Source organism: Oncorhynchus kisutch, linkage group LG15 (genome assembly GCF_002021735.2).
Source record: "Oncorhynchus kisutch isolate 150728-3 linkage group LG15, Okis_V2, whole genome shotgun sequence".
Classification (NCBI taxonomy): Eukaryota; Metazoa; Chordata; class Actinopteri; order Salmoniformes; family Salmonidae; genus Oncorhynchus; species Oncorhynchus kisutch.
This window is the reverse complement of record NC_034188.2, coordinates 33,283,044-33,306,645: the sequence shown is the minus strand read 5'-3', so window position 1 is coordinate 33,306,645 and position 23,602 is coordinate 33,283,044. Positions and strand designations below refer to the sequence as shown.

The window sequence follows — 23,602 nt, the reverse complement described above, 5'->3', positions numbered from 1 at the left end:
CTAACATCCCCATTGATTGATATCCACTTACGCTCCACACTGACATCTACAGAGAAAACATCACCAGCATCAACAGTGAATGTACAATGCGTGGTGGGGATTTAAATCTGACGAAGACCAACATTCTCTGAAGATCAGACAAGGCATTCGGCCGCTTCTATCTGGGATCAACCAACACCGCCTGAAAAGGTTAGCAGCATGGTTGCCAACAATGAGCAGAAATTCTAACAACGCATCTCGGCCGCTAGCTAGTTAAATTGTTTTTCTAGCTCGTTAGCTTTCCTGTTAGCAATAAGCTCGCTAACGTAGACAACGACGGGTTGAGCTAACAATTTAGTAGCAAAAAACGTAGCTAGTTTGCCATATATAATTTGTGGTTTACCAATTGTAATGTGGGAAATGGGGAATATTACAAATGTATCTAACGTTAGTCAACTGCATTTCTGAGCTGTGGTTTATTAGCTAACGTTAACTAGCCCGCTAATATGCTAACGTTAAATAGCAACAACCTAAGTTCGTTGGCTGGCTAGGTAGCTACAGTTGTAGTAATATTATTTACTTTAATATCTGTTGTGCGTTAACATTATCCAACCATCAAATAGTGTAACTGAATGTGGAACTCTGGCGAGCGTGTGTCATTTCTCACTGACAAGTAGCTAGAAAGCCAGTAGTAGGCAGGCAAGCTTCATATGAGACAATAGAAAAACCGAAACGGGTACAGCCCAGATACATACACTAAATATTTGTGTTATGTACCTATCTGGATTGTTTTGGATATTTTCATTATGTGCATTGCTATGACCGAACAAACTAATATACCAAATTGACCTCCTATAGGGATAAAATAATAAATCCATATTTGGAACGTTTTTGACTGACGGCGACGCGCAACACAGACCAAGAGACTGTGCACGAACGACCGTAGAGAGGACGGCTCGAACACCCGCTGCTTCCAGTTGTACCTACGCCCCAAACCGAGCGTTTCGTGCGAAGGAAGAGACTCCAGAACAGGCCGATTACGAAGATAGCAAGGCGAGGGAAGTAGGCTACGGCAAACCTCCATCTCGCCCAGATACCTCCATTACGTCCACCTACCACCGCCCCCTTCAGCCATGGACCCCCCGAGGACTCGGTCGCGGTCACGGTCAGGTTTTTTTCACTATGGCATGAACGGTAGTGGCAACGGCAATAACGCAATCAACAACGGGAACATGAATGCCAGCGGAGGGATCGGGGTGAACTACCCGCAACAGACCAACACCGGCTGGGCTCCGCACACAGCGCGCAGCTATACAGAGAACCAGCACACCCAGGGGAACTACCTGTCTAGCGGGGCGCAACGCCACGCTTCGCATGGAGCACACAGACACCCCGGCACTGGTAAGCTTCAAGGTCTCCCTCTCTTTTCCCTACTAATCTTGATACATCACACCTGGTGCATGGATGAGTGTACCATGCAATTTAGCAGGTGTCAGGCTTGACATGTAAACAGTGCAGTGTTCCTCTTAGCTGTATAACATGCATCTTCACTGCAGGGTTCTAGCTGTTCGTCTGAAAATATTTTCTCATCCATCCAGTGTTGTCTGTAGTCAGGTGACTGAGGGGTATGGGCAGAAACTGTTCGTAGTATCCTCACTGCTTTTGTGAAAGGCCTGAACTGCCTGTTTGATCAATAAATTGCCTACATTTCCAAACAACATTCATATATTTAAATTATTGAAAGATGGCTCATACTGCCTCCAAAGAGCATTTTTATGGGAGCTTTGGACAAATGGGAGCTGAATGAGACCGTTTTGGACATGGTAAATTAGCACGTGGGGGTATGTTTTTGAATTGATAGCCCAAATTGATTTCAAGAATAGACGCTCATTATTTGCGCTTCGCAATTTTGTTATTTTATATACAGGGAAATCAATCTGTGTTACCCAGTAGTGTTTTGTGGGTTCCACTTGCGTTTGAGATGTCGACGTATTCTTTTTAAAACCCAGGAAGTTCCTATTCAAACTCTTTATTTACACCCATGTTACAGGCAGTATGGACTTCCAAAAATTGACAATTTTCCAAGCAACTGGGGAGAGAATTCTATTCCACTCCTCCAATGCATGAATCACTAATTACTGTCACACACAGGTCAGATGTCAACAACCGCTCAAATACAATTATATTGATCACATACACATATTTAGCATATGTTCTTGTGGGTGTAGCGAAATGCTTGTTCCTAGCCCCAACAGTGCAGTAATATCTAACAATACACACATCTGTCGACGTACAGCCAGAAGAGGACTGGCCACCCCTCATAGCCTGGTTTCTTCCTAGATTTTGGACTTTCTAGGGAGTTTTTCCAAGCCACCGTGCTTCTACATCTGCATTGATTGCTGTTTGGAGTGTTAGGCTGGGTTTCTGTACAGCACTTTGAGATATCAGCTGATGTAAGAAGGGCTGTCTAAATACATTTGATTTGATTGACATCTAAAAGTGAAATAATTTAAGAAATATTCAAATATTAGGATGAGCAATGTCGGAGTGGCATTGACTAAAATACAGTAGAATAGATTACTGCATATAGAGTACCAGCTCAATACATTGGAGAGGCAATTTTTGGGTTGCTTGTAAAATAGATATTTAGACATTTTTGGGATGTATATATTGGCTGTGACGGGATTAAATGAAGATGGTTTCTTTGTGAAACTCCTTATTTTGTGAGTAACGGAAGTATTTTGGCATTACGCTTGCAAAGCTGTCTAATGGGTGTTTTGAACCGGAGCTTCCTGGGCATTAGAGAGGACGCACGTTTTTAGAACAAGCTCTATTTTGGTTGGCTCTGGTACGTTCTAATTTACATTTGAGTCATTTTAGCAGACTCTCTTATCCAGAGACTCAGTAGTGAGTGCATACATTCTATTGTACTTCAAACAAGAAACACACAAACTAAATTGCACAACTAATTGCGTTAGTACTAGAGGTCGACCATTTATGTTTTTTCAACGCCGATACCGAATATTGGAGGACCAAAAAAAAGCCAATACCGATTAATCTGCCGTTTTAATTTTTAAAATTTGTAATAATGACAATTACAATACTTATTTGAACTTAATATAATACATCAATAAAAATCAATTTAGCCTCAAATAAATAATGAAACATGTTTAAATAATGCAAAAACAAAGTGTTGGAAAAGTAAAAGTGCAATATGTGCCATGTAAAAAAAAGCTAACGTTTGAGTTCCTTGCTCAGAACTTCAATATTCCAAGGTAGGAGGTTTTGGGTTGTAGTTAATATAGTATTTATATGAGTATTTCTCTCTGTACCATTTGTATTTCATATACATTTGACTATTGGATGTTCTTATAGGCACTATAGTATTGCCAGTGTAACAGTATAGCTTCCGTCCCTCTCCTCGCCCCTACCTGGGCTCGAACCAGGAACACATCGACAACAGCCACACTTGAAGCAGCATTACCCATCGCTCCACAAAAGCCGCGGCCCTTGCAGAGCAAGGCGAATAACTACTCCAAGTCTCAGAGCGAGTGATGTTTGAAACACTATTAGCGCGCACCCCACTAACTAGCTAGCCATTTCACATCGGTTACACCAGCCATTAGGATGATAGGCTTGAAGTCATAAACAGCGCTGTGCTTGCGAAGAGCTGCTGGCAAAACGCACGAAAGTGCTGTGTGAATGAATGCTTACGAGCCTGCTGCTGCCTCCCATCGCTCAGTCAGACTTCTCTATCAAATCATAGACTTAGTTATAACACACAGAAATACGAGCCTTTGGTCATTAATATGGTCAAATCCGGAAACTATCATTTTGAAAACAAAACATTTATTATTTCAGTGAAATACGGAACCATTCGGTATTTTATCTAACGGATGGCATCCCTAAGTCTAAATATTATAGTGACACAATTTCACCTGGTTAATATTGCCTGCTAACCTGGATTTCTTTTAGCTAAATATGCAGGTTTAAAAATATATACTTCTGTGTATTGATTTTAAGAAAGGCATTGGTGTTTATGGTTAGGTACAGCCGTCCAACAATTGTGCTTTTTTTCGCAAATGTGCTTTTGTTAAATCATCCCCCAGCGTTGCATTGATTATATGCAACGCAGGACACGCTAGATAAACGAGTAATATCGTCAACCATGTGTTGTTATAACTAGTGATTATGATTGTTTTTTATAAGATAAGTTTAATGCTAGCTGGCAACCTACCTTGGCTTCTACTGCATTTGCTTAACAGGCAGTCTCCTTGTGGAGTGCAACGAGAGGCAGGTGGTTCGAGCGTTGAACAAGTTAACTGTAAGGTTGCAAGATTGGATCCCCCGAGCTGACAAGGTGAAAATCTGTCGTTCTGCCAATGAACAAGGCAGTTAACCCACCGTTCCTAGGCCGTCATTGAAAATAAGAATGTGTTCTTAACTGACTTGCCTAGTTAAATAAAGGTATAACATTTTTGTTTTCTTTAATCGGCAAAATCCGCGCCCAAAAATAGATTTCCGATTGTTATGAAAACTTGAAATCGGCCCTAATTAATCGGCCATTCTGATTAATCGGTCGACCTCCAGTTAGTACTGTACAAAGTTAGAAGTGCGCTATTTGATAGATTCCCCCTACCTAGGGCTTCCAGTGGGGAGACCTGAAGTCAACCTACCACCCCCCCCCCCCCATCTCGTACTTCTGAGTGGGAGACCTTCCCAGGCAGTAGCATGCCTAGCTCACAAACTAGAATCAGGGCGCCCACTACAACAAGGTTAATTGAACCACAGTCCATTACGGTGACATCATTAACATGACGTGCAAATGAGCGATAGAAAACAGATTGCGCAAATGTCACTATTCCCCTGTGCCGCCACCACCACTGGATTTAGGATGAGCAATGGGATATAGGAGATTGACTTTATTCACTCAGTTCTACACCTTTTTTTAAAACTCTTGAAATGTAAACTGTTTGCTCAAATACCCGTAAATAGCCTAAGCGCCCCGACTTTGTGGCTGGCCGTAGGCCTATGAAACATGCAAAGAAATTAAATGAATGTGCCTCAAAAAGATGCACATGCAAAACTCCATTATTATCACTGATGTGGGATGTGTAAATTCACTCTCACAGGAGATGAAGCATCATGCGCTCCCTCCATGAAAAATAATACATTTGACTGCAGCCAACTCCAGCGCACAAAAATAACACGGGTGCCGAGAGTCGGGACAGACAGCAGACTGACAAAAACAGCAGTGGTTCCCTGTCATCGCTCGACTTTGTGATTGACAGGCGCCGTCCTATCGTTCATCACATAGAAGTTGCGTATCATTCATTCTAGCGGGAGAAGGCTATACAGACTTCTCTGACTAGCGAATTGAAACTTTTTAAAATGGAAAGAAGCCCAGTTAATTTATGAAGTGGAAAAAGTAGCTGGCTGACAATGAGTCTGTTATCGGCTGTTCAGCCGGCAGCCGGAGATTATGAAAACACTGCTCTGAGGAAACATACCATCAGAACAGACTGGATTACCTCGAGGCAGAAAGGCATATGAATGAATGCAAGCTTTTAATGAAGAGCTTTTGTAATAGCTCTGCCCGCCACCCGGACCTAATAAATAACCCACACAGAGGAATATGTGCACGCACAGACACACCTGGCTCCACACTTGTGCGGCTCACAAACCTACACACATTAGGCTACACAAACCTACATACATTAGGCTCACTTGCCAACACACACTGACGCACTACAAAGAGGGATTTATGGATATGACTGAAATTCTGTATCTCCCAGCTGTTTGATCCTCCTCCCCTGCTCTAAGCAGATGTCTCTTGAATACTGTGTGTGTGTGGGTTATAGCGTATTTGGTTTAGTGTGCTGTGAGCAGAGCTCTTGGCATGTCACGCCTCTTAACATTACTTTCAGGGGAATGTGTCTACTGGATTTGGAGGTGCTGAATATGGGACTTCATTTCACCACTGTTTCTCTCCCTCGGTCTGAGCTCGAACAGACTGACTGCATGTTTTGGCCTTGTGGCTCAATCCTGGAGCCAGGGTTGTACGAACCATGCTGCCACTGGCTCAAATAAGTGCCCTTTCTGTACCGAGGCCCAGATACTAGGACGAAGGCCTATATAACCTGGCAAACGTCACCCAACCCGGCCAAATCCTTCCCCTGTGGCACATCACACGGCTCAGTGTCTGGATCTCTGTGTCCCTCCCTGTCGGAGCTGAGCGCCAGTCGCCTGGCTGCTCTTTTCTGTTCTGCTGCCACTGGCTGCGCGTCTTTGAGCTGTCAGTCTCCCCCGACTTCATAGAGCTGTGGCGTCGCAGGGAGAGGAGTGCTGGGAGAGGAGCGCTCTCCGATCTGTTTTTTTTTTTTGAAGAGACTGAGGGGGGTTAGTTGGGGGTGGGAGAGGGGTGGGGGTGTTTTTGGTTTTCAGGAAACTCCGTCAGCACAGTTCAAGGGCATCTGCCTGTGAAAGATTGGAGTGTGTGTCTGTGTAATATTGTAGTGTGTCTGTGAGGCAGCAGAGGGGGTAGTTTTAAATGTGAGATCGGAGAGATTGTTACGTCGTCGAGAGCATGGTTCTCCCTCTTGTCAGTGGAAGACAGAACATTGTCTGGTTTTTAAACCAGGCCATTCAAAGCCACTAAGACACATTCAGACCTAGACTGAGCAGACTTTATCCAGCTATACCAAGTGTGTATATGTTCCCTCAAAGTTTAAATATAATTTGGGCTGCTACTTTCTCTACGGATGGTAATCGCAGAGAGGGTTAAAAGGAGCATGACTGCTGCTGTATATGTTAACCAGGCCTGTCCAGGTCTCTGAGTCTTTGTATAGCCTACTGCCTGGTTTGACCCTCCTGTTATTCTCTCTCTGGCCTATAGGTGTCCTTCACTTCCACCCTGATAACGTCTGCAGTGATGAGCGGGACAAGGTGAGTATATTTCCCTTTCCCTATTACACCTAGTACCAGGACAGCTGGAATGCTGTAGCATGGTGTTAAAGTGGAACTGACTGTGTTTTAGCAGCATGAAATCTTATAAAAAAGATGTAAATATGGTGCTTTAAAAATTTTTAGAACATGTTCTGTCTAGCCGGCACATCGATATGGTCATTTTCACTGTGTCAAACTTTCATAGAATGTTTGGGAATGATGTAGAGTAAGGCATTTGTGTTTACATCTTATAGCAATATAGAGTGGGAAAATAGCTGTGCATTTGGATAATTAAGACTGATTGTAGCACCATAGCCAATCAGCACCATAGCCAATCAGAGTTACAGTAGGCCTAGATGCAAATAAGCCATTTGCCACAAGGGCCTGCCATCACTCACTTTGAACTAGACTGTTTACAGGCAGTAGCAACAGGCAGTAGCAACAGCACGACTTTAGATCATTAGAAAGCATTTGCCAAAAGCCACAAAATACACCTGACTGGATTTCTGCACATACGGTACCAGTCGAAAGTTTGGTCGCGCCTACTCATTCAAGTTTAAGAATAATAGTGAAGACATCAAAACTATGAAATAACACATGGAATCATGTAGTAAGCAAAAAAGTGTTAAACAAATCAAAATATATTTCAGATTCTTCAGTCTCCACCCTTTGCCTTGATAGCTTTGCACACTCTTGGTGTTCTGTCAACCAGCTTAATGAGGTAGTCACCTGGAATGCATTTCAATTACCAGGTGTGCCTTGTTAATTTCAGGAATTTCTTTCCTTAATGCGTTTGAGCCAAGTTGTTGTGTTACAAGGTAGGGGTGGTATAAAGAAGATAGCCCTATTTGATAAAATACAAAGTCCATATTATGGCAAGAACGGCTCAAATAAGCTAATAGAAATGAGTCCATTACTTTAACACATGAAGGTCAGTCAATACGGAACATTTCAAGAACTTTGAAACTTTCTTCCACTGCAGTTGCAAAAACCATCAAGCGCTATGATGAAACTGGCTCTCATGAGGACCGCCACAGGAAAGGAAGACCCAGAGTTACCTCTGCTGCAGAGGATAAATTCATTAGTTACCAGCTTCAGAAATTGCAGCCCAAATAAATGCTTCATAATTCAAGTAACACACATCTCAACATCAACTGTTCAGGGGTGACTGTGTGAATCAGGCCTTCATGGTTAAATGCTGCAAAGAAACCACTACTAAAGGACAACAATAAGAAGAGACTTGCTTGGACCAAGAAACACGAGCGATGGACATTAGACTGTTGGGCATCTGTCCTTGGTCTGATGAGTCAAAATATGAGGTTTTTGGTTCCAACCGCTGTGTCTTTGTGAGACGCAGAGGTGAACGAACGTATGATCTCCGCATGTGTGGTTCCCACTTTGAAGCATGGAGGAGGTGATGGGGGGGGTGCTTTGCTGGTAACACTGTCATGATTTATTTAGAATTCAAGGCATACTTAACCCGTATGTCTACCACAGCATTCTGCAGCGATATGCCATCCCATCTGGTTTGCACTTAGTGGGACTTTGTTCTTTTTAACAGGACAATGACTCAAAACACACCTCCAGACTGTGTAAGGGCTATTTGACCAAGGAGAGTGATTGAGTGCTCAATCAGATGACCTGGCCTCCACAATCATCCAACCTCAACCCAATTGAGATGGTTTGGGATGAGTTGGACCGCAGAGTGAAGGAAAGCAGCCAACAAGTGCTCAGCATATGTTCTCAAAGCATTCCAGGTGAAGCTGGTTGAGGGAATGCAAAGCTGTCAAAGGCAAAGGGTGGCTACTTTGATGAACCACAAACATAAAATATATTTTGTTTTAACACTTTTTTTTGCTTACTACATGATTCCATATAGTTTTGATGTCTTCACTATTATTCTACAATGTAGAAAATAGTAAAAAATAAAGAAACCCTTGAATGAGTAGGTGTCCGCTTTTGACTGGTACTGTATGTAAATACCACAGAGTCGTCTTCCATTTGGGAAATGTACAGTCCTATTGATCAAACCATGAACAGGAAGGGATCTCCTCCCTTTGACTATTAGATCAACAACTGTTAGATTTAACCTCATCTTGTTCTGGCTAACGCTAACAGTGGACAAACCCACTCAAACTTTCTCAGCTTGTATTTGGCTGTCAAAATTGCCCTGATAAATGATGGGGGAAGAATAGTAGCCTGCCTGCCAATGCATGCCTGTCCCAACCCAGGTTTTGACAACTCAATTTGGAACTTTCCAGCCCGTTTGATCGATGCCAAATACATTTTACAACCGAGAGATATGCGAACTATGGATACGTCGTTTTTATGTTCAGCCTAGCTAACCAGCCAAATGATTCACATTTCTTGCTAGCTAACCAAATGACACCAATATCTTTAGCTGCAGCCATTGAAAAATCTATATGGGGGAAGTTGGCCACTCACCCACTCATTGGTGACTTGACATCCTTCCAACAGTTAGCTTGTTTGCCTCTGTGCTTTTAGCTTACTAAATAAATGGCTACATGAATAGATAAGCTAGCCTATTAGCCACGTTATGATAGACTTGTGATGCCCTCGCTTGTTTGATTGTATTGGCCTTCAATTTGCCTTATTTTTTTTGTTGTCAAATATTGACTTACCTGAAACCGTGTATCTGTATGAATGGCTGTAAGCAGCAAACAATGTACCAGCTGTGATTTATGACCAGAGAGCAATTTTTGTTGGACTGCCAAGAAATGTAATGGTGAATTTCTATTAAACTGCATCCATCTATTCTGCCAACAGTACCCTACTCTGCGTCAGGTCCTATTTCGCAAAAAATAAACCTTATGAATTTGCGTTTTGTTCATAAAATTGTGAATTTTGTGTTTTTGATGTATAATTCTGTTTTAATATCGGCAATGTAGTTCTCTGTCTGTTCTACTTCAAAAAAAGTATCCTCTCTCTCTCTCTCTCTCTCTCTCTGTAGATGGAGGACAGTCCTAGCCCTAAGCGACAGCGTCTTTCCCAGCAGTCTATGATAGATCTAAGCTCTGCCCCTCCCCCCACCCCATCTTCTCCCATTCGTCCCTGGGAGCTACCCCACACCCCCACTACCTGGGCCCCACCCCCACCCAGTCGCAGACCACACCCACACTACATGCCAGAGCGATGCCACACTCCTGTCCGCAACCGCCGCAGGTAAGTGTGTGTGTGTTAAATGTTACAATTGGTTCAGCATCATTGTAGAGTTATTTTTCCTCGGGACATTATCTGTTGTGATGAGGATGTTTGGTAGAAAGAGACTGACATCTGAATTTCTATCCCCTCCCAGTCCTCCAATGAGACGCCAGCGAGGCCGCCGTGACCGTCTCCCCCACCACCACCCCCCCCACCCTCACCCTCATCACCACCACTACCACCACCATTACCACAACCCGCACCATCACCCCCACCACAGCCTCTCAGCAGGACTTCAGGATGAGAACTACCGCCACCCCGTCCCCCCTCAGAGTTACCCCTATAACCAGCCTGAGGAACGCCCCTACCACCCCCCCAACCTGTCACCTCGCCCCCTCCACCACCCTGCTAACCTGTCCCCCAGGCTGATGCACCCTCACCCCCAGCCTCACCCCCCTCAGCAGCAGAGCAGTATGGTGCTGGACCTCCATGACCAGGTCAGTGAGGAAACAGGAAGCTGCTTTTTACAGTTGTCAATAGAGCATTATTGAATTTGATTAGGGTAATCCTTAATCCTTCTACGTGGGAGTTCAGGTAGTGTGGTTGTTTGAACTCTGACCTTTGACTTCTGCTCAGGTGTCGTACCCAGTCTCTCCCCCTGGCGGCCCCCCCGGCCTGCCTTCCCACTCGGCCCCCCAGCAGCTCCCAGCATGCTCGGTGGTCTTTAGTGGGCAGCACTACCCTGTCTGCAGTGTCCCTCCATCTGTGAGTTCAACTAGCCTGACTGTCTGACTTGTGTATCTCTTTGATACTCTTGACACTGATCGTATGCCTACTTCATGTACAGTGCCTTCAGAAAGTATTTATACCCCTTGATTTATTCCACATTTTGTTGTTACAGCCCGATTGCAAAATTGATTAACACAAAATAATTCACCCATCTACACACACTACCCCATAATAACAAAGTGAAAACATGTTTTTAGAAATATTATTATATTGAAAATGCGTAAATATCTAATTTGCATAAGTATTCACACCCGAGCCAATACTTTGTAGAAGCACCTTTGGCAGAAATCACTGCTTGAATTTTTCTGGGTGAGTTTAAGAGCTTTCCATACCTGGATTGTGCAATATTTGCCCATTATTCTTTAAGCTCTGTCAAAATGGTTGTTGATCATTGCTAGACAATTTTCAGATCTTGACAGGGATTTTGAAGTAGATTTAAGTCAAAATGAACTCTACCACTCAAACATTGTCTTCTTGGTTAGCAATTCCAGTGTAGATTTGGCCTTGACCTTTTAACAGAACAATACAATTAATCTCCCAGTGTCTGGTGGAAAGCAGACTGAAGCAGGTTTTCCTCTAGGATTTTGCCTGTGCTTAACTCTTTCTGGGTTTTTTTTTGTCCTGGAAAACTCACCACTCAATGATTATAAGCATACCCATAACATGATGCAGCCACTGCTTGAAAATATGGAGAGTGGTACTCTAATGTCTTGAATTCGATTTGCCCCAAACATAACACTTTGTATTCAGGACAAAAAGTGATTAGCTTTGCCACATTTTTTTGCTGTTACTTTAGTGCAACTATTCCCAAACTGAGGTACGTGCAATGCCATCGGGGGTACGCCAAATAAAAATTATTCTTCACATTTTCAAACAGTACATTTATGTTTTCCAATGGGGCAATGCATTTGGGTGAGGTTTTTTTCTCGCCTGAGTAGCCTCGTTTCACTGCCAAATATTTTTCTTTAACCATCTAGTGTTAAGCGAAATAATGCCATGTCAAATAATTAACATCCAATCACATTACCCATTACTCTCTCATGGGAAACCTTTAGACATTTAGAAACAAAACATAACAATTCAAATGAAAAAAATAAGCCACATGAGTTTGAGTGAGAATAAAGACTACTTTTGAGTACCGTAGTAAGACATGTAATAAAAGCAACAGATACCATTAATGTGAAGGGGCTAGAAACGTCTTATGGTGAGCTACCAATTGGCTACGACAGGCAAGCCAAATACTGTTGTGGAGGACTTAATTCTTGCTGCTGCTGGGACAATGCTGGGGGTAAAGGCCAAAACTATACAGACAATGTCTTCATCAACAACACTTTCATGACCCATCAGTGACATGGCAGGAGATGTTTTTGAAACAATTACTGCTTTGCATACAAGCCAGTGAATTGTATACGTTACAGCTGGATTAGTCAACAGACGTGGTGGGCCTGGCACAGCTCCTGGTATGTCCGTTACGTTTATGGCGGGTCAATTAAGGAAGACATCCTCTTCTGCAAACCACTGGAAACTAGGATTATATGATATTTCTACTGGACAGCTTTGTGACATTAAATGGACTTTGGTGGTCAAGATGTGTTGGTATCTGTACTGATGGTGCAAAAGCCATGACAGGAAGACCTAGTGGAGTGGTAACGCGTGTGCAAGAAGTTGCTCCCGAGGCCACTTGGGTACATTGCAGCATCCACCGAAGAGGAGTTTGTTAAAGCAAGGCCCCTGAACTCTCGTGAATCTTCTGCACCGTGCAATGATATGGGCAGCGACCATGTAACGCTTTTACAACGTACAGAAGTGTGCTGGTTTTATTTTATATATTTTTTTATTTAACCTTTTTATTTAAGGTAAGCAAGTTGAGAACAAGTTCTCATTTACAACTGCGACCGGGCCAAGATAAAGCGAAGCAGTGCGACGACAAGAACACAGTTACACACAAACAAACATAACACAATAGAAAAATCTATGTACAGTGTGTAAAAATGTAATAAGGTTAGGGAGGTAAGGCAATAAATAGGCCATAAAGGTGAAATAATTACAATTTAGCATTAATACTGGAGTGATAGATGTGCAAGTAGAGATACTGGGGTGCAAGAAGGTAAGTAATAATATGGGGAGGAGGTAGTTGGGTGTGCTATTTATAGATTGGTTGTGTACAGGTACAGTGATCGGTAAGCTCCTCTGACAGCTGATGCTTTGAAGTTAGAGAGGGAGATATGACTCAAGCTTCAGATTTGTTTTCTTTTTTTTCTGCAATTCGTTCCAGTCATTGGCAGCAGAGAACTGGAAGGAAAAGCAACCAAAGGAAGTGTTGGCTTTGGGGATGACCAGTGAAATAAACCTGCTGGAGCACGTGCCAAGGGTGGGTGTTGCTATGGTGAGATGAGAAGACTGGGCTTTACCTAGCAAAGACTTAGATGACCTGGAGCCAGTGGGTTTGGCGACAAATATGTAGTGAGGGCCAGCCAACGAGATCATACAGGTCACAGTGGCGGGTAGTATATGTGGCTTTGGCGACAAAACGGGTGGCACTGTGATAGACTGCATCCAATTTGCTGAGTAGAGTGTTGGAGGCTATTTTGTAAATGACAATGCCGAAGTCAAAGATCGGTAGGATAGTCAGTTCTGCGAGGGTATGTTTGGCAGCATGAGTGAAGGATGCTTTGTTGCGGAATAGGAAGCCGATTCTAGATTTAATTTTGGATTGGAGATGTTTAATGTGAGTCTGGAAGGAGAGTTTAGTCTAACCAGACACCTAGGTATTTGTAGTTATCCATATATTCTAAGTCAAGTCAAAACCTTCCATATAGTGAAGCCGGGCGGGTGGGTGCGGGCAGCAATTGGTTGAAGAGAATGCATTTAGTTTTACTTGCATTTAAGATCAGTTGGAGGCCACGGAAGGAGTGTTGTATGGTGTTGAAGCTCGTTTTGGAGGTTTGTCCAAAGAATAGCCAGATGTATACAGAATGGTGTCGTCTACATAGGTGGATCAGAGAATCACCAGCAGCAAGAACGACATCATTGATGTTTACAGAGAAAAGAGTCGGCCCGAGAATTGAACCCTGTGGCACCCCCATAGACTGCCAGAGGTCCGGACAACAAGCCTTCCGATTTGACACACTGATCTCTATCTGATAAGTAGTTGGTGAACCTGGCGAGGCAGTCATTAGAGAAACCAAGGCTATTGAGTCTGCTAAGCCTTGGCCAGTTCAATGAATACGGCTGCACAGTATTGTCTTTTATCTATAACGGTTATGATATCGTTTAGGACCTTGAACGTGGCTGAGGTGCCCTCATGACACGCTCGGAAACCAGATTGCATAGCGGAGAAGGTACGGTGGGATTCGAAATGTTCGGTGATCTGTTTGTTAATTTGGCTTTCGAGGAATTTAGAAAGGCAGGGCAGGATGGATATTGGTCTATAACAGTTTGGGTCTGGAGTGTCTCTCCCTTTTGAAGAGGGAGATGACCGCGGCAGCTTTCCAATCTTTGGGGATCTCAGACGATACGAAAGAGGTTAAATAGGCTTGTAATAGGGGTTGCAACAATTTTGGCAAATAATTTTGAGAGGGTCCAGATTGTCTAGCCCAGTTGATTTGTAGGATCCAGATTTTGCAGCTCTTTCAGAACATCGGCTGTCTGGATTTGGGTGAAGGAGAAGCAGGGGTGGGGCTTGGGCAAGTTGCTGCTGGGGGTGCTGAGATGTTGGTTATCAAGGGGAAAAGTATTGACACTTTTTAAAATTGAGAGACGAGGTTAAAGTCCTCCTATACTGACCACAATTTTTACCTGTCTGACCACTTGCATGGTGACGATTTTTTTCACACGACTGGCCTATCAGGGCGATAATTGACAGGGACTCTCCACAACTATATTCAACGTGCGGGACAAAATTGAGGCAATTGTTAAGAAGTTGGACCTCTTTTCTGTCTGCATTAAGAAGGACAACACACAGGTCTTTCCATTACTGTATGATTTTTTTTGTGTGCAAATGAACTCAAGCTTACGGACAATGTCAAATGTGATATAGCGAAGCACCTGAGTGAGCTGGGTGTGTAATTACGCAGGTACTTTCTCGAAACGGACCACACAAACTGGATTCGTTATCGCTTTCATGCCCTGCCTCCAGTCCACTTCTCGATATCTGAACAAGAGAGCCTCATCGAAATTGCAACAAGTACTTCTGTGAATGATTAAATTCAATTGAAGCCACTGCCAGATTTCTGGATAGGGCTGCGCTATCCTGCCTTGGCAAATCGCGCTTTTAAGACACTGATGCCCTTTGCAACCACGTACCTATGTGAGAGTGGATTCTCGGCCCTTGCTAGCATGAACACTAAATACAGGCACGGACTCTGTGGGAAATGATTTGTGACTGAGACTCTCCAATACAACCCAACATTGCAGAATTATGTGCATCCTTTCAAGCACACACTTCTCCTTAACCAGTGCGGAGTTATTCACAATTTGATGAACAAATAAGGTTTTATTTGTGCCCTGGTCCTATAAGAGCCCTTTGTTACCGGGTTGTGACAAACACTCATTCTTATGTTTAATAAATGTATTGTGTGTGTGTGTGGCAGGCTTACAATGATGGCAAAAAAAACATTGGAGTGTGCTGACCCTGGTGCTAGAAGAGGGGGTACGCAGCTGGAGGTTGAATGTTTGAAGGGGTACGGGACTATAAAATGTTTGGGGAACCACTGCTTTGTCTTGTTGCAAACAATGCATGTTTTGGAATATATTTATTCTGTACAGGCTTCCTTTTCACTCATTTAGGTTAGTATTGTGGAGTATCTACAATGTTGTTGATCCATCCTCAGTTTTCTCCTATCACAGCCATTAAACTCTTAACTGTTTTAAAATCACTATTGGCCTCGTGGTGAAATGGCTGAACGGTTTCCTTCCTCTCCGGCAACTGAGTTAGGAAGGACGCCTGTATCTTTGTCATGACTGGGTGTGTTGTAGCACCATCCAAAGTGTAATTAAAAACTTCACTATGCTCAAAGGGATATTCAATGGCTACTTTTTATTATGTTTTACCCATCTACCAATAGGTGCCCTTTGTGAGGCATTGGAAAACCTCCTTGGTCTTTGTGGTTGAATCTCTGTTTGAAATTCACTGCTCAACTGAGGGACCTCACAATTATCTGTGTATGTGGGTTACAGAGATGAGGTAGTAATACAAAAATAATGTTCAACACTATTGCACACAGTGAGTTCATGCAACTTATGTGAATTCTTAACACACAATTTTACTCATTACCTTTTATGTAAGCTTGCCAAAACAAAAGGGTTGAATAGTTGACTCAAGACAGTTTGTTGTATTTTCATTTTTTATGAATTCAAAAAAGAATGTGAAAAAAATTCCACTTTGACATTATGGGGTTGTGTGTAGGCCAGTGACAATGTTGGAAAGGTCAAGGGGGGTGACCTGCCTGAAGGCACTGTACCTCCTTCCCACTCTGTTTTCCATCAGTATGTGTGTTCATATCCATGTGTACGTAATGCATCTTTGTCGTGGGTGTCAATAATTGGAGCATTTTGTGTATCTACTCAGGACTGTTTCCTTTACTGTTTTTCCACTGTATTTCTCCTGGATTCTAGACAGCTCACTGTAGTAGATCTACTGCTGTGTATCATTCCTAGTATATATTTTTGGTGCATGTACTCGTAGATTGCATTTGGGTCATAGATTGCATTTGGGTTACTGGTCATGTTTGGATTGGTTAGGAGCTGTTCGGAGCTAGTAACACACCCACCAGCATTGTACTGCCCTGTTAGGAGCTAGTAACACACCCACCAGCATTTTGCTGCCCTGTTAGGAGCTAGTAACACACCCACCAGCATTTTGCTGCCCTGTTAGGAGCTAGTAACACACCCACCAGCATTTTGCTGCCCTGTTAGGAGCTAGTAACACACCCACCAGCATTTTGCTGCCCTGTTAGGAGCTAGTAACACACCCACCAGCATTTTGCTGCCCTGTTAGGAGCTAGTAACACACCCACCAGCATTTTGCTGCCCTGTTAGGAGCTAGTAACACACCCACCGGCATTGTGCTGCCCTGTTAGGAGCTAGTAACACACACACACCAGCACAAGCATTTTACTGTCCTGTTAGGAGCTAGTAACACACACACCAGCATTTTGCTGCCCTGTTAGGAGCTAGTAACACACCCACCAGCACAAGTATTTTACTGTCCTGTTAGGAGCTAGTAACACACACACCAGCATTTCACCCCACCTGCTATAACATCTGCAACCAATACACTTTGTATAGAGGAGAGATGAAATCATAATGTAATATGGTATTTTTCGCTCTCTCAGGTTCTGCAGACGTGCTCTGTGCAACATCTGCCCATGCCCTACCCGTTCCCCTCTCTGCTTTCCAGTGACCCCACCTTTCTCCTGCCCCCTCCCCACCTGTCCCACCATCCCCCTCACATCCCCCAGCCCGGACAGTTTGGATCCTACCCCACACAGCAGGCCAGATCGGTGAGTGGCGCTAGGGTTTTACAAAATGGGGGGGGCGCGACGCGTGTGTGTGTTCAGTCTAGCATTACAAGCCATTTGAAGCTCATTAATGACATCTCTCTCGCTCTTTTTTTACCCTAGCCGTTACAGAGGATAGAGAATGACGTGGAGCTGTTGGGGGAGCACTTGTCGTTAGGGGCGGGTCTACACTACCCCCCTGCGGCCCACCCCGGCCTGCCCCCCCACTCCACTCAGCTCCATTTCCTCTCCCATGAGCCTCTGCCACAGGAGTTCTTTGGAGTGGTGAGTGTCTCTTGCCTCTGCTCATTACCTTGAAACCCTTTCATGCAACACCAGAGGGATTGTTGCATCATTATCTTGTAACTCATTTAAAAGGCCTGTGTTGGATGTTTTTTCAGTTGGTTATATGAAATCCAGTAATTATTTCTCCCTTCTCTTTCAGTCTTATCCTAACTTCATGCCACGGCGTATCCCAGGACGACGCTACCGCTCGCAGCAGCCACTGCCACCCTCGCCTTACCACCCCAGTTTCCTGCCTTACTTCCTGTAAGTCACCATTCATCTCTAGCTCTACATCATGGGTGTTGTAGCTTAGACAATCAGGAGACTCTGTCCTATTGGTTGGAAGTAGCCGACTCTTGTGGCATAGCGTATTTGTGCGAATACAGTCAAGCTCTTTTGTACTCTGTCACATGAGCTGTGTATGCGCAGTGTCTGTAGGTAAGTGAGTTTCTCTCCCTGTCTATCAGCTCTATGCTGCCAGTCCAGCCTACAGGCCCTGCCATCAGCCTGGAGCTGGACGTAGATGACGGCGAGGTGGAGAACTACGAGGCTCTTCTCAACCTGGCCGAGCGTCTGGGAGAGGCCAAACTCCGAGGACTGACTAAGGGAGACATCGAGCAGCTTCCTTCCTATAGGTTCAACCCCAACAACCACCAATCAGAACAGACGCTGTGAGTACTTCCCCTGGACCTACCAGAACCGAGGATGCTATCCTCCTCGACGAGTATACAGCTGGTGGTTTTGTTGAAATGTTGTAATGAAGTTGTGTTGCAGGTGTGTGGTGTGTATGAGTGACTTTGAGTCTCGTCAGCTGCTGCGAGTTCTGCCCTGCAGTCATGAGTTTCACGGGAAGTGTGTCGACAAGTGGCTCCGGGTGAGTCTCTCGCTCTAGTATTTCACGAAGCACAATCAACTACACTGAACAAAAATATAAAACGCAACATGTAAAGTGTTGGTCCCATGTTTCATGAGCTGAAATAAATGATCCCAGAAATGTTCCACACGCACAAAAAGCGTATTTCTCTCCAATTTTAGAACAGATGTTTTGTTTACCTCCCTGTTAGTGACCATTTCTTCTTTGCCAAGATAATCCATCCACCTGTCACGTGTGGCATATCAAGAAGCTGATTAAACAGCATGACCATTACACAGGTGCATCTTATGCTGGGGACAATAAAAGTCAGCTCTAAAGTGTGCTGTTTTGTCACACAACACAATGCCACAGCTGTCTCTAAGTTTTGATGGAGCGTGCAATTGGCGTGTTGACTGCAGGAATGTCTGCCAGAGCTGTTGCCAGATAATTTAATGTTAATTTCTCTACCATCATCTGCCTCCAACATCGTTTTTGAGAATTTGGCAGTACGTCCACCCGGCCTCGCAACCGCAGACCACATCTACGCCATCCCAGGACCTCCACATCCGGCTTCTTCACCTGCGTGGTCGTCTGAGACCAGCCACCTGACAAAATTAGGTTTGCACAACCTGAAGAATTTCTGCACAAACTCAGAAACTGTCTCAGGGAAGCTCATCTGTGTGTTTGTGGTCTTCACCAGGTTCTTGACCCGACTTTAGTGGTCAAATGCTAACTTTCGATTGCCACTGGCACGCTGGAGAAGTGTGCTTGTCATGGCTGAATCCCGGTTTCAACTACTGGGCAGATGGCAGACTGCGTTTTATTCATGTGGGGGAGCGGTTTGCTGATGTCAACGTTGTGAACATGAGTGCCCAATAATGGCAGTGAGGTTATAGGCAGGCGAAAGCTACGGAGAATAAACACAATTGGATTTTATCGATGGCAACTAGAAAGCACAGAGATGCCGTGCTGAGATCCCGAGGCCCGTTGTCGTTGCCATTCATCTGCCGCCATCACCTCATGTTTCAGCACGGTAATGCAAGGATCTGTACACCATTCCTGGAAGCTGAAAAAGGTGTCAGCTCTTCCATGATCTGGATCAACGCGTATGACCGTGTTCCAGTTCCCGCCAATATCCAGCAACCTTTCACAACATTTGAAGAGTTGGACAACATTCCACAGGCCACAATCAACTCGATGCGAAGGAGATGTATCGCGCTGCCTGAGGTAAACGACGGTCGCACCAGTTACTGACTGGACTCCTGATCCACAGCTCTTTTTTAATATATTTTTTAAGCTATCTGTATACTAAGTCATGTGAAATACATTGATTAGGGCCTAATGAATTTCTTCCAATTTCCTTATGGACTGTAACTCAGTTAACTCTTTAAATTGTTTTATGTTGCGTTTATATTTTTGTTCAGTTTACTTCTGAGTTGGTAACAAACTGCCAGCTGGAGTGTTATCTGAACAGGTATAAAGCCAAGGTTGGCGAAATATATTTTTTCATGTTGCTTTTAACGTTTCTTTCTGTGTAGTTTGCAAACACACGTTTCTAGATACTGTGAAACATCTGTCTTCATACCTAGTTCTTCATCCAACTGAAGCGCCCTCTTAAAAAAAATATATATATTATCTGAAGTTCTCTTGTAATGATCAAGTCATCCCTGCATGTTAATGGACTATGTCTCCCTCTCTGGTTGTCTCTTGCTCCAGGCTAACAGGACGTGTCCCATCTGTCGGGCTGATGCCTCTGAGGTCCAGCGAGACTCAGAGTGACCACCAGGGGGAGACAACCACTGACTGTCAAACAGTTTTAGCACTGCCCCCCCCATCCCTCCCCTGCATCTCTTTTCCTCCTCCTGTAACTACTGCCCTCACTCCACTTCCAATCTCTTTTTGAAGTGTTTCAGCCTCCTCTAACTCTGTCCTCCATCTCTCCTTTAGCCCTCTTTCCCTTCTGTCCTCTTCATCCTCACACTCCATTCCCTCTGGTCCAGCCCCCCCCCCCCCCCCTTTTTGTCTCTCTAGCTCTGGATGTCCCTCAGCTGAACCTGCTGGAGGGTGGGTGGGTGTGTGCGCACAAGCCAATGTCCACACGTATGATTCCTGTCCGCTGGTATGTGCCAGCGTTGGGTTTGTGTGTATGAGAGACTGTATTTTTAGTTAGTCTCCGATCATGTATTTGTGTGTTTAGACTTGGGTATCCACATGTAGCTGACACTTAAGGGCCCATGCCACTCCGCTGCCTCTCTGTAGCCTGAACTAGTTGCTTTTTGTTTAGTTTCTCTGCCTGGCAGTTTACCTCATCATTCCTGTTGGTCATTGTTACCACGACGACACGCTTCACTGTATTCCTCTGAAGTTTCTCATTATTTTTATCTTTATTTTTGTTCCTTAAAATATTATTAGTTTGTCTGACTTTGCAGTGGCACATGTGTTATATACTGTATAAATATATGAATATCTGTATACCAAATAAAAGGCTTGATATTAACTTTTTTTTTTTTTTTAAATCACATTTTTGGACCGTTTTTTAAAAATGAATTATGAGATGTGATGCAGTTGGGTTTGATTGTGCTGGATTGATTAGTCTGTTCTGGATGTTAGACTTTACGTGGTGGTTAATTAATAAAAGACATGATACACTGATCTGTCTGCTGTCTGGTTCATGTAGAGCGGAAACGCCAGAGCAAACGATGGCAGAGTGAACTTCCAAAGTAGAAGCTGGGCGTCCTATCGCCTCTCACCACGGAACGCGGTCCGTCAATTTCCCGATGATTTTCCATGCTTGTCAACACCGGGAAGGTGATTTCCTTACCACACGGACCACCTGCTGCTTTTAGCCGTTAGTAGTTCTGCTGTGTTTCTTCTCTCCAATAGATAGATGGTGACTGGCTTTCTGTATTTAGGCTTCAACCGTAATGACTGCAAACTGCCAACAGGTGGCGTCACTGTTCTTTGTAAGGCACGATTTATTTTACAGAGGGGATGGGTCTCAATTGAAGGGTCGAGCAACCGGACGGTTTCTGGTATCAAATCCCGGGTCCGACGGGGGACAAAAATCTAACGCCAAGTGAGCTGGCAACGGGAGGGTTGCTGGTATGAAATCCTACATGCAGTTGTGCCCTTAACCGTCAACGACCGCGCCCAGTGTGGCAGTCCCCCGCACCTCTCAACAAGTGTCTTTCAGAAGGGTTGGGTTAAAAGCTGAAATCAAATTTCGGTTGGACCGTGTGTACAATTGACCAATGGTGGTGATGTTAAAATCCTCAGATCAGTAACCCTTCCAGTTATAAGTTTAGGGGTTTGTTAAGGATTTGGCACTAGATCAAATTCGTCCCAGAAGACGAGAATGAACAAGTCCTCGAAGGCAGGATAGGATATGCGTTTGACACTTTAAGGAATGGTACATTTCCAGTCTGGCCTATGAGACGTGCAATGATCATCACAATAACTAGTGTGAACCAATGATTGATATGCACACTGGATGACTGATAGGGGGCGCTATGTCGATGCTACTGTGCCTCCATTGTAAAAATATTTGGAAATTATAGACTTTTATTAATGTCTACATAACATTTTTGCCACATTTTATTTTATTACAGATACCTTAATGCATACTTTAATTAAGAGGTACAAGGTTGAGGTACAACATACTTAAATACATGTTATTTTGTACTGTCATTGAAATACTGTAGAATTCCATTCATTCCTATGGAGGATTGCCTCTAATGGGGAGTGCCGATAGAACCGACCAGTGGCTTCAAAGCCTCAATGGCCAATGCATAGCATCAGCAATCCAGGGTTGATATACAGTACATCATTGTGGTGTTAGTTACCTAGCGCACGCCTGTTAGCTACATCACATGGAGGGGGTTGTCGTCTGATTGTCCATTGAGTGTCTCTCAGCAGACTGTCTCCAGGCAATGTGCCCTCTGACCTGCATAATGTGACCATACAGGATTACTTTCACTTCTTTTAGTCTCGTTCATTGCCGACATTTACTTTCTCTCTCTCTCTTCCTTCTCTATCTTCTAGTTCTCTTCCACTCGTTATTCTCCCTCCATGTTTCTTGCTTTCACCCTGCTGCCTCATTGTTTTCTCTCTCTCTGCCTGCCTCACCTTTAAATTTTTTTTACTCTCCTTCATATTTTGTCTGATTCATGATGACGCAGCAGCTACAGCAGCGTTTCCCAAACTCGGTGCTCGGGACCCCAAAGGATGCACGCTAACACAACACAGCTGATTCAAATAATCAACTAATCATCACAATTTGAGTTTTTTTTTTTTTTTTTTTCCCCTAACACTATACAGCTATATGGATTCTGAGGAGAGAGTCAGAGCGAGAGAGAGACGGTTATTCCACACTTCATGCCCCGAGTCGAAGTAACCTGATGTATGGAGAGTTAACGAGATCCGTTCTGCACATTGTCCCTTCACGCCACACTGGTGCGTTGGGCCTGTTTTGGAACCGGAGCTCACAACTCTTGTCTGTTACAGAGATACTGTCGGGATTCATCTGACCCGCCGCACATTCCACTGGGCTCGCAGATGCAGACGGACCTAAACACACAGGCGACACTTGCCTTGTGTCGTGGGATGTGCAGAGGGAGGGGAGAGAGAGGGGGAGTGAGTGGGCAGTTCGAGATAGAGGGCAGTTGTGGATAGAGAGAGAGTCAATGATAACAGCAGGTTTATTTCTATAAACAGAGAGATGCATCTCAGCCCTGACCAGAACCGGGTCTAAATATGAGGATTCTATCAGCAGATTAACATTCTATCAACTGTACCATTTTTACTAATTATGCCACGGCATTACATTGACAGTTGATTCCCGAACAGCGAAGCGGGAGTGCGAGAGAGAGAGAGAGAGTGTGTGTGTGTGTGACAGAAGCGTGAGAAACCAAGAGAGATGAAAGAGAGCGAATCCGAGAGTTTATTTTGGGAGTTCAAGTTTAATTGAATCAGATGCCCTTTGGTCTAAATGATGACTCAGAACATTAAGCAGAGGAGAGGCAACCCTTCCCACGTCCTTCACCCTAAATACCTCTCTTTTCCTCTTTCCTCCACTGTGACCACCGCCCAT

At 44.1% G+C, this 23,602-nt stretch overlaps 1 protein-coding gene across 1 annotated transcript; it reads left to right on the top strand.

Annotated features, from left to right (window-relative positions):
* The first annotated feature begins 3 nt into the window (after nt 1–3).
* LOC109905195 (E3 ubiquitin-protein ligase RNF38-like) lies at nt 4–21,165 on the top strand. Its single transcript, XM_020502431.2, has 12 exons — nt 4–189; nt 838–1,380; nt 6,875–6,924; nt 9,896–10,107; nt 10,241–10,583; nt 10,723–10,851; nt 17,211–17,378; nt 17,499–17,660; nt 17,821–17,924; nt 18,128–18,331; nt 18,435–18,534; nt 20,230–21,165. The coding sequence occupies exons 2-12, from the start codon at nt 1,113–1,115 to the stop codon at nt 20,290–20,292; spliced, it is 1,803 nt and encodes a 600-aa protein (XP_020358020.2). The 5' UTR covers nt 4–189; nt 838–1,112; the 3' UTR covers nt 20,293–21,165.
* Nucleotides 21,166–23,602: the final 2,437 nt, after the last annotated feature.